Source organism: Sinocyclocheilus rhinocerous, unplaced genomic scaffold (assembly GCF_001515625.1).
Source record: "Sinocyclocheilus rhinocerous isolate Xijiao unplaced genomic scaffold, SAMN03320098_v1.1 scaffold1386, whole genome shotgun sequence".
In the NCBI taxonomy this organism is placed as follows: domain Eukaryota; kingdom Metazoa; phylum Chordata; class Actinopteri; order Cypriniformes; family Cyprinidae; genus Sinocyclocheilus; species Sinocyclocheilus rhinocerous.
Window position 1 is genome coordinate 658,957 of NW_015660628.1, and position 15,703 is coordinate 674,659.

General features: G+C 31.1%; 1 protein-coding gene across 1 annotated transcript in view; it reads left to right on the forward strand.

The window, feature by feature from the left end:
- Positions 1-15,703, forward strand: part of LOC107725380 (receptor tyrosine-protein kinase erbB-4) — a 206,917-nt gene that overhangs the window by 103,314 nt on the left and 87,900 nt on the right. Inside the window, 1 exon segment of the mRNA XM_074560124.1 lies at positions 11,280-11,431. Within this exon segment, the coding sequence (XP_074416225.1) occupies positions 11,280-11,431 (152 nt within the window).

The window sequence follows — 15,703 nt, forward strand, 5'->3', positions numbered from 1 at the left end:
ACACACACACACACACACACACACACATACATCTGAGGTCTTGTGGTGGAAAAAAGTGCACCAAATGTAGAGTTGTAATATAAATGTGGATAGCATAGCTCAGACCATTTTGTCTTGGGAGAATTTGATGAGACATGTTTGAGTTTATACAGAATTTCAGATTTTAGCAAATATGAGCACAGTTTGTTGAGATCTGTTCTAAAACTTGACAGGCTTTTTCTCATGAGAAGCTGGAGATTTAAGCAAAAGTCTGCTTCATGGAGAAACAGTTTAGATCCAAGTTGTGATTTTTCTATCTTGTGGAGGAGGAAAAGTCTAGATAATATAATTTTTCCTTTAACATGTGCAAATTGATCTAATATCTCAATTTGTGGTCACCTCTTTCTTAAGAATTTTTTTTTTATCTCTTGATTTCATCATAGCCTTTTTTTTCCAAATTCCAAATGCACTCACTTTTCTAGAAAGCATTTTTATTCTACCCATCTAAATGTATGTGAATACACATCCTCTTTGTGAATGCACTGTTTTTGCAGTCATTAGTAGGCAGGAGATTGAGCTACATTTGCAAACCATCTCAATGAAATTCCCTTTCAATCTAGTAGAGGTCACTGCAACATATGGATGTTGAGAATCTATCAGTCTCTCACATTTATGATTTGAATACATTATTTCTGTAGGTGGCATCTCATTAGTTCTCTGCAAGAGCTTCACCTATAGGGCAAAAATGAAGATATTTCATTATATTGTAGATTTTGGCTGGACCAAAAGTTTAATGTATTCAATTGCTGTGTGTGTATTTTATCCATCATCCTGTTTCATATTATATAGTAATGTCAAACCTGATTAAATCTGTGGTGCTTATACTGATTGATTTTAATCAATACAAACTGCCTGACAACTGCACATTTAGACTACAGCTTTTTCCTTGTAGGAAAACTTGATTAGAACAAGTAGTTGGAGTTGTCCTCTAACCCAGGTATGCTGATTAGTAATCGTGAGTCACAGCATTCTCAGGTTCTGATTTGCTGAGAAGGTCTTCTTGTTATTGAACTTCCTGCTGTTCTGAACTGACAGGATACATTCCAGTTGACTAATAGCGTCCTGCAAAGTGGACTTCATAGAGTATTTGTCTAAGAAATATTCCAAACTGTACATTTTCTGGACCAAATAACATTTATTTTCAGTGATGTATTGATCTACTTTTAGAAACATGATATTGATGTCATACTTCTGACTGTGCAAACCAATTAACAAATTTTTAAAGCATTATCGGTTAAGCTACAGATTGATTTCGACTCTAGGTGTTCACATTGTCTCCTGTGACAAACTTTTGATTATTTTACCATATCCCTCTATAATGTGCTGAACTTGTGGTAATAGAAGTGAAGGCAGTGTCAAAGTTTTAATGTCAGTCAATGAGTGATAGTTAAAAGAGTCATTACTCTCAGTCCATTGAGTTCATTATTGCCTCTCGCTGTAATAACCATATATCAGAGACTCTGTAGTTTAGAGCTCCGCCACTCGTTCACTCCCGTTCTGTATTTATTGATTCATGGTGTAAGGTCAGACGTCCAGGTCAAGTCATAAAGCTCATAATGTTTTATTAGTATGAAACCTTGCGCATGCAGGAGAAAATCAATTTATTCAATGATGCTGGTGTCATGCCAAATCTAAAACCATGTTAAGGGATAACTGCTGATCAAAAAAACTTTTTGCGGTTTTCTTTTGTAGCAAATCATAATACAATATCAAAGAATTACTTTCTAATATAGTTTGTCTTGATACAAAACAGTAGCATGTACATATACATACATATATATATATATATATATATATATATATATATATGGGGGAGGGGGCTACTCTTACTTAGTAAAGTAAGAGTAAGTTGTTCCACTTAAGTCAGGCAGCAAATGTGCAAAATATTTCAAAAAATGAATAATATCTGGATCCACATGTGATGCAAAATATCATTACAGGGTTGCAAATAATACGTTTTAATGGAACAGAAATAATAATAACAAGTTTCTGCCACTGTTGGATCATTTTTTATTTGTTTATTTATTTGCTTTACTTTTCTTCACTTACTTAAGTGACGACGTGACATGTAGGCCAAGTATGGTAACCATATTTAGTAGTTGCATAGTAAAGACTATTTAGTTATATAATGTGAAATCTGAGACATAAAAGTATACAGACTAACAAACATTACTTTCAAGATTTCTATGGTATAGGGATTACCCTCAGAACATTATTTCAGTTTAGGGGTCATTTAGGGTTCTGACTTGGGATTTGGCCCATGTAGGCATCCGTCAGTCTCAAAGACAATGGATCACACCGGATGAAGATCACCGGTACAGTATCGGCTGTGACTCAGAAGTCCAATTTGGGAATGGCAGTCTCTGTCGCAAAACCTGCAGATGAACTTTGAGGCAGGTTAGATAGTTTGGGTCCTGGCTTTTCTTTGTAGCTGCTTTGCCTGAGATTGCTGTTTGAGGGTCTCCTCAAAGTTGGATAAGCCATTTTGCACAATCTGTCTACACTGTAAGTCTGTACACTGTATATTGTAATAATGTTGGTGGACAGCCTGGTGAAGATATGCCCCTTTTGAGTCACACTCTCAGACTGGAGACGAGATTAGTGGACTGTTTAATATGGCCAGTATAATACAAAACAAATGGCTTGCAGAATCTGCTCTGCAAAGCAGGAGTCAGCATCATGCTTTCTGTTGTGCTGCTTTTTTAGGACGGCATTGAGAGATGAGAGGCAAAGAGCAGCAGTTGACTGACTCTTAGGGCCTTTTCTACAAGATCCACAAGATATGAAAGACTCAGAATGCACGGAACTGTAAGTGCAGCATGCTGTGTAGCTCTTTTCACTGGACCGTATCACCACAGGTTTATTTCAGTTCATTTTCCTAATATAATCCACTCTTTAATGGCATCACATCGTGCAGTTATGTTATGCTGACGTATCCCATAGTTATGGGATATTTTGTAGTAAACTGTTTTTCCCTCTTAAAACCTATAATGTGTGATTTTCAGATAAATTACATCTTTTAGAAAGGCAGCAGCCATGTAAGTAAAGCATTATGGTCACTGCTTTGTTTTCATCTTGTGTTCTCAATGGCCTTAATCTTCTACTAAATGACAAAATGGATTTGGAAATCAAAGCAGGAGCCTGATGTTCAAAGGATTATCTAAAAGTGCTTTATAACACTTTCATCAGATGTTTAGGTAACTCAGCTGTTCTCAGTGAGAGGAAAGATATCAAATCAGCTCTATTTCAGAATCAAAGCATTTCAGTACACAATAGCATTATTTCACAATGAAGAAAACCATATTGTCTTCTGTAGAGCTGTTTTATAGCTGAATTGAGTTTTTCATGATTAATTAGCATTGCAACATTGACACTTTTATTGAACTAAATTGAAGTTAATAAGTTCATATTGAAGTTAATAAGACTTCCAGAGAATGAATAGTTCAAGCATCTTTTTGGCTTACTGACAGATTTAAAAAATAAAAACTGATACAAAATCTTCAAGTGCAGTTATATTCAAAATACAAAACAAGCCATAATATTGTATGCAGTGTTAAGTAAATATAGTAAGCTATAATAAGTTCTTAAGTAAATAGGAATTTTAGATTTTTAACTGAAAAACAAGTCATAAAGTCTAATGAAAAGTAAGTTTGTCATGGAAACACTTTTTTTCAGCTCAGTTCTTGCAACGTAGTAGAGAGAAGACAATAAAGTTCGTAAAGTTTGTATTGAAATGTTCTTGTGATTTATATATTTATATATATATATATATATATATAGTTGAATGTCCTTATTTACCATTTTCATATGTGGTTGGCTATATTTAATATTCCAAATTACTGAATACCATGTGTGTGGGGTGCATTGAAAAACTAAGCACATATTATTCCTTTACGAAGATGATCGGCATGGAATGAATGATAATTTCAATGACTGCGAGGCATCACAGCTTGAGTTCTGTGAACATCTGTGTCTGATTTCAGAACACAGTCAATGCAAAGGCTCCGAGACACTGTTCATTAAATGCTATAACACTCAAAATTCATCAAAACCACATAGAAGCTGAGTGTTTATCAAGAATCAGAATATCTTCACTTACCATAATGCTCCTCTAAATAGCACTCATTGTATGCAGTGTTAAGTAAATATAGTAAGCTATAATAAGTTCTTAAGTAAATAGGAATTTTAGATTTTTAACTGAAAAACAAGTCATAAAGTCTAATGAAAAGTAAGTTTGTCATGGAAACACTGTTTTTCAGCTCAGCTCTTGCAACGTAGTAGAGAGAAGACAATAAAGTTGGTAAAGTTTGTATTGAAATGTTCTTGTGATTTATATATTTATATATATATAGTTGAATGTCCTTATCTACCATTTTCATATGTGGTTGGCTATATTTAATATTCCAAATTACTGAATACCATGTGTGTGGGGTGCATTGAAAAACTAAGCACATATTATTCCTTTACGAAGATGATCGGCATGGAATGAATGATAATTTCAATGACTGCGAGGCATCACAGCTTGAGTTCTGTGAACATCTGTGTCTGATTTCAGAACACAGTCAATGCAAAGGCTCCGAGACACTGTTCATTAAATGCTATAACATTCAAAATTCATCAAAACCACATAGAAGCGGAGTGTTTATCAAGAATCAGAATATCTTCACTTGGCATAATGCTCCTCTAAATAGCACTCCTGCAGAAGGGTGTTTTGTGACATACCTAATTAATAGTGCAATTTAATTTAATTGTTGTGTGTTGAAATATCTCTAAATGACAATATCGCACGCATGCAGCCTCATTTAAATCAAATAAATGTTTAAAAATGTTTTACTGTTTTGAAAGTTTGACACATATTCACACTAATAAGTGTTTCATTTTTACAATTTGGTATAGAAAGGAACTGGAAAGCAACTGAAGTTTGTTTCTTCTTCAGTTCAAAGAAATGTATCATTACATGACTTGCTCATCAATAGATCCTCTACAGTGAATGGGTACAGAATGAGAGTCCAAACAGCTGATAAAAGCATCACAATAATTCACAAGTAATCCACACCACTCCAGTGCATCAATCTTGTGGAGTGCTGCGTTTGTAATAATTGATCTGTGCATATTTCACTCACTGCAGAGGATCCGTTGCTGAGCAAGTGATGTAAAGTGAAATTTCTCCAATTCTATTCAGATAAGATGAAGCAAGAAGAAGATGCAAACTCATCTACATCTTGGATGGCCTGATAGTTCAGCCAATTTTCATTTTTGAGTGAGCTACTCCTTTAATTCCTTTAATTAAACCATATTTCTTTAAATAGTGTATACTCTGAAACTATTTAATTTCACAAATAATTACAAAGAAATGTCAAGTGAAAATATGAAGAAGAAATTTTATTTTCTTGTAAAACATTCTCCAATTATCTTTGTTTTATTTATGTTGAAAAATCATTTTTACAGTGTAACTGCTTATAACTCCTCAAGATGATACATTCTATTTCACATACTCAGCTCATGCATCAGCATTCATCAAGAATATCAGCATATGTTCTCTCAAGCTGTTTATCTATGTGCCGTCTACAGGATCAGGCGACATGAGCTGTTCCTGCTACATTAAGTGCAAAACTCTTTTCAGGGTTATAGAAGGAAAGAACAGCGGCAGAAAATTGGCTGGGACGAGTCATTAAATCCTCTGTCTGCTTAATACAAATCACTTCCACCTGTGTCTCACCAGCAGGTGATGCCTCGCTGCCCTCTGAGAAAATCCAAAAGAACAAGCTAATCAATCAGATGAAAAATGCTTTATATTGGAGAGATTATAGTGATTCACAGTAGGCCAGAAAATATTTGTGTCACTGTACAGTGTAGGAATGATGGCATGTACTGTATTTGGGTCTGTTATATATTGTATATGTCAAAACTTAATTTGTATATGTTTTTATATATTAGTTACTATATTGTTATACTATATTTTACATATATATTTAAAAAAAATTGTTATATAAGTAATAGCATGAATAACAACAACTGAATTTGGACCTGTTTTATATGTCAATAATTAATTGTTATATGCTTTAGGCCATTAGAAAATATGAATTGGATTTTCAGGCCTGGAAATATTACAATTATATATATATGTGTGTGTGTGTGTGTGTGTGTGTGTGTGTATGTATGCAGGGCCTAAAACTAACTTTTTGCCACATCTGCCAATGGCCGGTGGCATGATAAAATTTACTGGCCAAAATTTTTTTTTTACCGGACATGAAACTCTTTTAGCAAAAACAGGCAGTAATTACTACTACAATGACTAAACATATTTACAATATTTTTAATTTGTTTTTTTCTTTTGTTCTTTGATTTACATCAACTGACAGACTTCAGAAGGTTTCACTTTAAAATCAGCGCTGTCTCTTTAAAACCTGATGCATATGACGTGGATCTGACACACATCACACTGCTCTGACCTTATCAGTTCGTTTGTATCCTATTATTCGATTCGCTCTTGTCGCTTATGACAGAACAGCTAATCACGATGATCTTGTCTTTGGAAAAGATTATTTTATTCGCTTATGTCAGAAACAGCGAATCTCTTTTAAAACTGGCTGTTGTTTTCACGTCATTGCATTGTTATAATTCGTAAAAGTTGTACCCGCCAACTGGCGACTGACAGCGTTACATATACTCGCCAACGCCGATTTTTACTCGCATTTGGTGCTTGGCGAGTGTTAATTTTAGGCCCTGTATGTATGTATATATATATACATATATATGTTCACCCCAAACTTTTAAATGGTAGTCTACTGGATTAATTTTCGCTTTTTTTATAAAAAAAAAAAATAAATTATATATTTATATATATATTATATATATAAATTAATTTTGGAAATATATATTTGACATATTTTAATATTTTATCAGCTTTACCACCACAGGAATAAATTACATATTACATAATTACATATTTCATAATATCAGTTTTTTGTAATATACTATGATAATACTATGTAGTTAATATTAATATGAATATAAATTAATATATTATTTAATGTTAATTAATATTACTATATTCCATAAATATCAACGTACCATTTAACTCCTTCACTGTACCATGGTGATGCCACATTGTTTATTTAAAGCAATGTCTTATATTAGATCTTTCTACTGATTACAAGTAAATGCAATACATATACCTTTTTGTGGTGTTAAATGGGATTCATATCAAGTCACTAAATATGTGCATATGCTTTCCGATCACATAGTCAAAGCGCGTAATTGTTAATATATATTTGTGGCGACTGCAAAAGTGACACAGACATTTGTGTGGTGCTCAATAAAGGCTTGCCATTGGTCAGAAAATAAGAGAAGATTTGTTGTACCATCAGGTTTGAGCTGTAGATGATGAGGGGCATTATAATGAAATCAGCAGTAATGTTTTCATCTGTCAGCCCATCAATCCTGGTGTGGTGCTCAGTTAGGTTTTTAATAATGTCATACACATCTTTACTCACGGATCTCTCAGACATCAGGGATTTCTGAATGTCACTTTCATTTCTGACTGTATGCAGGGTTAAAAAGAGAAATAAGAAAGAGAACAAGTTTTTAAATTCCAGTTTTAGACAGCTACATCAACATGACTACTTTAGTAACAAACAAAACAAAACTTTCAGGGCTTATTTCTGAACATAGTTCAGAGTAAAGAAACAAAACAACTCTTAAAAGTGTATGTTCATAGGTACTGCCCACAATAAGATGAGCAAGACAAACGTTTCTTCTTTTTTTTAAAGACAATTGTCAACTTGAGTTTTTGTGTCTCACACTGAGCATATGGATTCACCAAAAAGTTGAGGCAAAACCTCTGGAAAAAACTTCCAGGAGTCAATGGAACAGACATGCCCACAGCATTAAATACAATTGGCAAAAGACTCATTGCACACAGCGGGGAATGAATACTTCTTTGTTAATTATTATTTGAAGTAACAAAACCATGGTTAATTTGTGGTTACCATGGCTACAAGAACCATGATTTTTTTTTTGTTTGTTTGTTTGTTTTATTCGTATAGTAAAACCACGGTTAATTTTCGTAAGGAAACATGGAAACTCAGAGAGAATATTAAGGCAGATGCGATGGTGGTGGTGAAATTATTACCGGCATTAAAACACGTTATTAACGTCAACAGACAAAAAAGTTTCACAGGATTATGAACGTTAATGAAAATAATACACGGGCTTCATCTTGGGCTTTTTAACTTTTTATTTTTCTCGGCGCCGGACTGCTGATATCTTTTTTCCGGGCAGAGTTGTCCATCAATTAGGATCATTTGCAGTCAGCCACAAACATGAGGTGAGGGCGGGCGCAGATGCGGGAATGGCGCGTCACGGTTGCTTAGCCTACTGACTACTGCGTTCACCGTAAATTGCATTTTTTATAATTATGTATATATGTTCATGTTTGTATTTGTATTAATGTATTTGTATATGTATATGTATATGTTAATATTAATATAGAATGAAAGTTTTTTATTTTTAATTTTTTTTTTTTTTTTGAGCAACTGGGATGGTGCCCCGCCTGGGAGTTGGTGCCCTACGCAAACTGAGTAGACTGCGTATAGGGAGCGGCGGTACTGAACAACCTCAAAAACATGAAATATAAAAGTGGTTAAGAGAGACTTGAATACTGATTCACTAGAATCATGAATACTGATGCAGAAGTGACATAGTGAGTATTTCCTGCCAAAGGAAACGAATGGCCATGTGTTTCACACAGGCACACATAAGCATTCTCACATGAATCATTGGACATGTACTTTCTACTCACACACACAATAATCGGCTTTGTGGTGCTCGGCAGGCATGGGCCAGCTGATGTAGCAGATGGTTCAGGCTGGACTCAGGAAGGTGTTTGATGGGTGGAAGTAGGTGTATTTAATTGCATGTCAAGTCTGACATCTCTGCTGGGGTTAAAGGGGCCTGTCTGTTCCTGTGCCTGTTAGCCCTCACAGCTCCTTCAGCCAAGACTCATCACTGTCCCTGGAAAGCATCGCTAATAGCACACACACATACACACAAAAACAATAGATCTCCACTGGTTCTACACAGAGCCTGGAAATGTACACTGGACGTCTCAAAACATCACAATTAACATGCAAAAGTAGGACAAAAAAATTACATTTCTAGTTACCTTTTACCAAATGACAGATTTTGTGCAACCGTAATAGTTCGATCTATCTATTTATTAGGGGTGTAACGGTGTATGTGTTCGTCTGGAACTTTCACGGCTCGGTTCATGCAGTCAGACGAATGCAGTCAGTCATAGGCAATCAATCCAAAAGCAGGCTCGCATGGTAATGCAACAGGAGAGAGCAGAAGAAGAGATGATCTAGTACACACCAACCCAAAACAAGAACGGCGAGTTCAGATGCACGCAAGAGCTCGAAGAACTGCCTGCTTGGTTTAAATAAGCAATGTGGGAAAGTTTAGGGCTCTAGAAATGCACCGGTCCACTGGCTATAAATCAGAACCGTGTTTTAGTTTTATTTTTTATTTGCAATCATTTTCATTTGCATCGAGGTTTTATGCCATTTTCTTTTCCTCTTACCTTCATATAATGCATATTAATATAGTATTTAAAAGCGCAGCTATTTTGTTTACAGCGGTAAGCAAGGAAACGCTATATCGCTGCTGTTTCATAAGCGCCATCTGCTGTCAGAGAATACATTTTCATTTTCATTCAGTCAGTCTGCTGATTTTTTTTGTGTAGCTGTCTTAATTTCACAAATCAAAGTCATCCCATTTTGTTTTTGCTTTAAATCTGTCTATTCAAAAAAAATAAAAAACACTATAACTGTCTATTTGTCTGTCTGTCTGTCTGTCTGTCTATCTATCTATCTATCTATCTATCTATCTATCTATCGTCTGACCAATGCAACATTCAAAACCGTCACATGGCAACCTTTAAACTACTTCAATCTACTACAAGGTGAAAAACCTTCAAACGTCAAGCTTTTAAAACTACTTCAAACTTTCTATCCAGGTTTTCTCACAGGTTTTTTTTTTCTTTTTTCCAGTTGCATTTTATTATTCAATTTATGACTGCTGCCCAACAGATCTGCAGGTCATTTTTGGGCTATTTTTTTTACAATCCAAGATGGTTCTGAAAATAATTAAATGGGGGGAAAAATGGAATCATAGATTAACAAATAAGTAAGTAAATAAGTAAGTAAGTAGCTAAGTAAGTAAATAAATAAATAAAATCTTTTGTTCCTACTCTGCAATAATCATCAGTGTTACTTTATCACACTGTTAATACTTAATTCAATGTGAGAAATTTCCACAGTTACTGTAAGAATATTCTGTTTTACTTGGGAATATGAAAGTTACATGATTTACCATTTCATGTTGCCTTTGGGCATGAAATTATATAATAAATACATCCCATAGCTTCAGAGATCATGTTGGTTGTAAGCTGTTTTTGCATCATCCAAAGCATGTAAAGTCTGTTGTATCTTGCAGCTTTACACTTCTTTACCTTTCATATAGGTACATGAAACCCCATGCAATATCCTTCATTAAGAGTGAATCTTACTGGGTCACTTCAACCTGAGTTGAGGTGCCCGAATAAAGCCTGGGGTCACTGAGATTCCAAGCCAGGATTAGTCTCCGGGATCAGGGGAACAATCACTCATCAAATACTTCATTAAAACCTGCCATACAGCCCTCAGTACTCAGCTGGGCGAAAATAAAGAGACGCTGACGTTAACACTGTTGCCAGGCACACAGGCTTTTTTAATTGAAAAAGCAGAAAATGCCTCTTTTATCTGGTTGTTGTGGATGGCAGATGTTTAGTGTTGCAAAAGCAGGTCAGTAGAAGCCTAAACGCACCTGAACCTTCGCTCAGTAATTTGGCTAATTACTTTCTTGAAGTAATGACCTGTGTCTTTTCACACAATATGTGCGATGCTGGAGCATCCATATGGAGAAAAAGATTTATGATTGTGGCCTAAGGACACTGCACACATTGTTTAGAGAAGCTAATGTTGCTTTGGAAGGTTTTCAGTGAAAACCTTTTTACCTTTTTTATTCTTTACTTCTGTACTTCTCGCCCATCTGCCTAATTTTTGTTGGTTTGCATAGCTGCAGTTATTTAATGCTTACTATTTATGCAAGACTATAGATTATTAAGGAATTATTTGCTTTGATCCATCTTTTATTTTTATGATCCTTACCTGTTTTCTCTCTCTTTTTCTCCTCTATAGTGTGTCCTGGCACTGATAACAAGCTCAGCACGCTGTCGGATTTGGACCAGCAGTACAAAACTCTTCGCAAGTTCTATGAGAACTGTGAGGTGGTCATGGGTAATCTGGAGATCACCAGTATTGAAAGAAACCGCAATCTGTCTTTCCTCAAGGTGAGATTATCATTGTGGTCTTTAACAGCATTTTATGGATGTCATTATATGTACAATCAAGGAAGGGCTTGATGAAGGGCTCCTCCAATGGGCAAATCATAGATTATTTTGTCAGAGTAAATGGCATATTTAATTTGATGCATATGAAAATGAGGTTGTAGGGTTAGTGGTGCAGTCTGCTCAGTACGTTGTTAAGATTTTCGGTCATGTGTCATTTCAGAACCCATTTTTTCTCCATACAAAATTTTAAGAAAATTTGAATACATTTTTCATGTTTTGTCCACTGAATACAAAAGTTCACAAAGGGTGGTATAAAAGAAACTCGTTTGCTATAAAAGGAACTTGTCTCTGCTGGGGAAAAAAAAGCTTGTTTGTTTGTTTATTTCCTGGTCTGGTAAGCCAGTGGTTTCAAGGGAGCCACAGGATGACTTAAAGTGATAGTTCACCCAAAAATGAAAATTATGTCATCATTTACTTACTCTCAAGTTGTTTCAAACCTGACAGCAAATAAGTTTCTTTCTACTGTTGAAGAAGAAGAAATTTTGAATGTCGAATGTTGGTAATCAGACAGTTGGCAATAGCCACTGACTTCCATAGTATTTTTTTTTTTACACACTATGGAAGTCAATGGCTACCGTCAACTGTTTGGTTACCAACATTCATCACAATGTCTTCTTGTGTGCACAACAGAAGGGTTTGGAGCAATATGAGGGTGAGAAAGTGATGGCAAAGTTTCATTTTTGGGTGAAATATTCCTTAAAAGTACTTAAATTAAATTAAATTATTATTAATATATTTTAAAAATCTAAAACTTAAAAGTTAAAATGCTAAAAAGTCAAAAAGGTTGAAAACCTTTAGTCTATGCTGTTGTTTTTTGGTAGACATTTTATAATCTTTGTTCTCTTCTCATGTTGCTTTTATATGTTGCATGTTGCTCATGTTGTTACAGTATCAGGGTAATTTTGGGACCTGCAGAGAATAGGGGCTCATTTCCTTTGATTATCTCAAAAGTAATGTAGTGAAGTGATCATGAATGGGGGAAATTAATCAAACCATTCTCAAGGTACGGTATCTTTTATCAGTATCAAGTTTTAAGGAAATAAAGTTGGGTAAATTGTTTGTTTCCAACAAGCTGTTTTAAGGAAACTGTAATATATTTAGATGCAGTCTAACTCAAAGTATTGATCAAAAGTTTCATAATGTATACAATTCATGCACTTTTTCTGGTATTGCCTTGTCCGTTTGTCTCATATACATGGCTGTTGAGATGTGTCTTTACAAGTGTAAGATGTACATAGATTACTGTTCAAAAGGTTATTATTACTATTTTAATTATTACTTTTTTGCTATATTGTACAATATAATTTATTCCTGTGATGTCAAAGCTGAATTTTCAGCATCATTACTCCAGTCTTCAGTGTCACATGATCCTTCGGAAATCATTCTATTATGCTACTTTGCTCCTCAAGAAACATTTCTTCTTATTATAAGGTAATAAGAAATGTTAAAGTAGCATCATGGCATCCTGTGGTAGGTTAGAATGTTGGAGACTTTGATTGACAGCTCATTAAAGTCTCATCAAGCCACCTGATTGTTACATGCCAGCTGAGTGGGAACATCAAGCTCAATGTCCCTGTAAGTGCGGACACATAATCGCCTTTGTCTGCAACTGAAATATCTGAAAAATGTAAACCGTGTGGGTTGATGTTGTTGAGTCATGTCATTTTTTTGCAGACCGAGCAGGATCTGCAGCACAATGGGGCTTTACTCCGGTGTAATAATGCTTCAGTTGTTCTGGCTGGCTCTTGTTCTGTTACACGGGTCATTCACTCCAGTCTCTACGGTCGTTGTGATGAGTGAAGTGGTTTCGGGCAGTAGGGTGGAAGTTGAAATTGTCTTGGAAAAAATATCCGTATTACATGCATATAACAATCTGCTGCTCCACAGTCTTAGAGGAATGGGCTAGGGAGGTTTAGGGAGATTACATATTTGTTTCACGTTACGTTATTAGTGTAAACCTAAACGAAATTCATCAAGTACAAAAATTTAAAGAATATTCAATACTAATTAAACTCAGCAGCATTTGTGGAATAATGTGGATTATAAAATAAAATAAAATAAAATAAAATAAAATAAAATAAAATAAAATAAAATAAAATAAAATAAAATAAAATAAAATAAAATAAAATAAAATAAAATAAAATAAAATAAAATAAAATAAAATAAAATAAAATAAAATAAAATAAAAACTTCTGGTTATGAAAGGGGAGGAAATGGGAAGTGCATATTTTAGTTAAAACACCTAAATGAAATTAAATTAAATAAAACAAAATAAAATAAAATAAAATAAAAAAGCACCAAAATGAAATCATTTAAAACAAAACAAAACAAAAAATAAAATAAAATAAAATAAAATAAAATAAAATAAAATAAAATAAAATAAAATAAAATAAAATAAAATAAAATAAAATAAAAACTTCTGGTTATGAAAGGGGAGGAAATGGGAAGTGCATATTTTAGTTAAAACACCTAAATGAAATTACATTAAATAAAACAAAATAAAATAAAATAAAATAAAATAAAATAAAATAAAATAAAATAAAATAAAATAAAATAAAATAAAATAAAATAAAATAAAATAAAATAAAATAAAATAAAATAAAATAAAATAAAATAAAATAAAATAAAATAAAATAAAATAAAATAAAATAAAATAAAATAAAATAAAATAAAATAAAATAAAATAAAATAAAATAAAATAAAATAAAATAAAATAAAATAAAATAAAATAAAATAAAATAAAATAAAATAAAATAAAATAAAATAAAATAAAATAAAATAAAATAAAATAAAATAAAATAAAATAAAATAAAATAAAATAAAATAAAATAAAATAAAATAAAATAAAATAAAATAAAATAAAATAAAATAAAATAAAATAAAATAAAATAAAATAAAATAAAATAAAATAAAATAAAATAAAATAAAATAAAATAAAATAAAATAAAATAAAATAAAATAAAATAAAATAAAATAAAATAAAATAAAATAAAATAAAATAAAATAAAATAAAATAAAATAAAATAAAATAAAATAAAATAAAATAAAATAAAATAAAATAAAATAAAATAAAATAAAATAAAATAAAATAAAATAAAATAAAATAAAATAAAATAAAATAAAATAAAATAAAATAAAATAAAATAAAATAAAATAAAATAAAATAAAATAAAATAAAATAAAATAAAATAAAATAAAATAAAATAAAATAAAATAAAATAAAATAAAATAAAATAAAATAAAATAAAATAAAATAAAATAAAATAAAATAAAATAAAATAAAATAAAATAAAATAAAATAAAATAAAATAAAATAAAATAAAATAAAATAAAATAAAATAAAATAAAATAAAATAAAATAAAATAAAATAAAATAAAATAAAATAAAATAAAATAAAATAAAATAAAATAAAATAAAATAAAATAAAATAAAATAAAATAAAATAAAATAAAATAAAATAAAATAAAATAAAATAAAATAAAATAAAATAAAATAAAATAAAATAAAATAAAATAAAATAAAATAAAATAAAATAAAATAAAATAAAATAAAATAAAATAAAATAAAATAAAATAAAATAAAATAAAATAAAATAAAATAAAATAAAATAAAATAAAATAAAATAAAATAAAATAAAATAAAATAAAATAAAATAAAATAAAATAAAATAAAATAAAATAAAATAAAATAAAATAAAATAAAATAAAATAAAATAAAATAAAATAAAATAAAATAAAATAAAATAAAATAAAATAAAATAAAATAAAATAAAATAAAATAAAATAAAATAAAATAAAATAAAATAAAATAAAATAAAATAAAATAAAATAAAATAAAATAAAATAAAATAAAATAAAATAAAATAAAATAAAATCTTGTCACTTGTTTTCTAAACCAAAATATAAAGGTTATATAGAGGTGATTGCACTAGAAACAAAAAATTTTTTTGAAAGTTAATTTTCAAATATATGCATGCAAAACCTGGACCTGCATTCTAGTTTTAACAGTTAAATGTTGATATATGAATCATGATATTATGTTTAAATTCGTTAAATGTGAAAAAAAACTCCCCATGAACCACAAATGTTTTTCAATATCCAGCCTTTTTATAATTTTCAGTCATTTTTTAATTCAACGTTGCTCTCATCTTGAAATATTCTGAAATATATTTTATATATATTTAAATATGAATTATCCCCCCCCCCCCCACA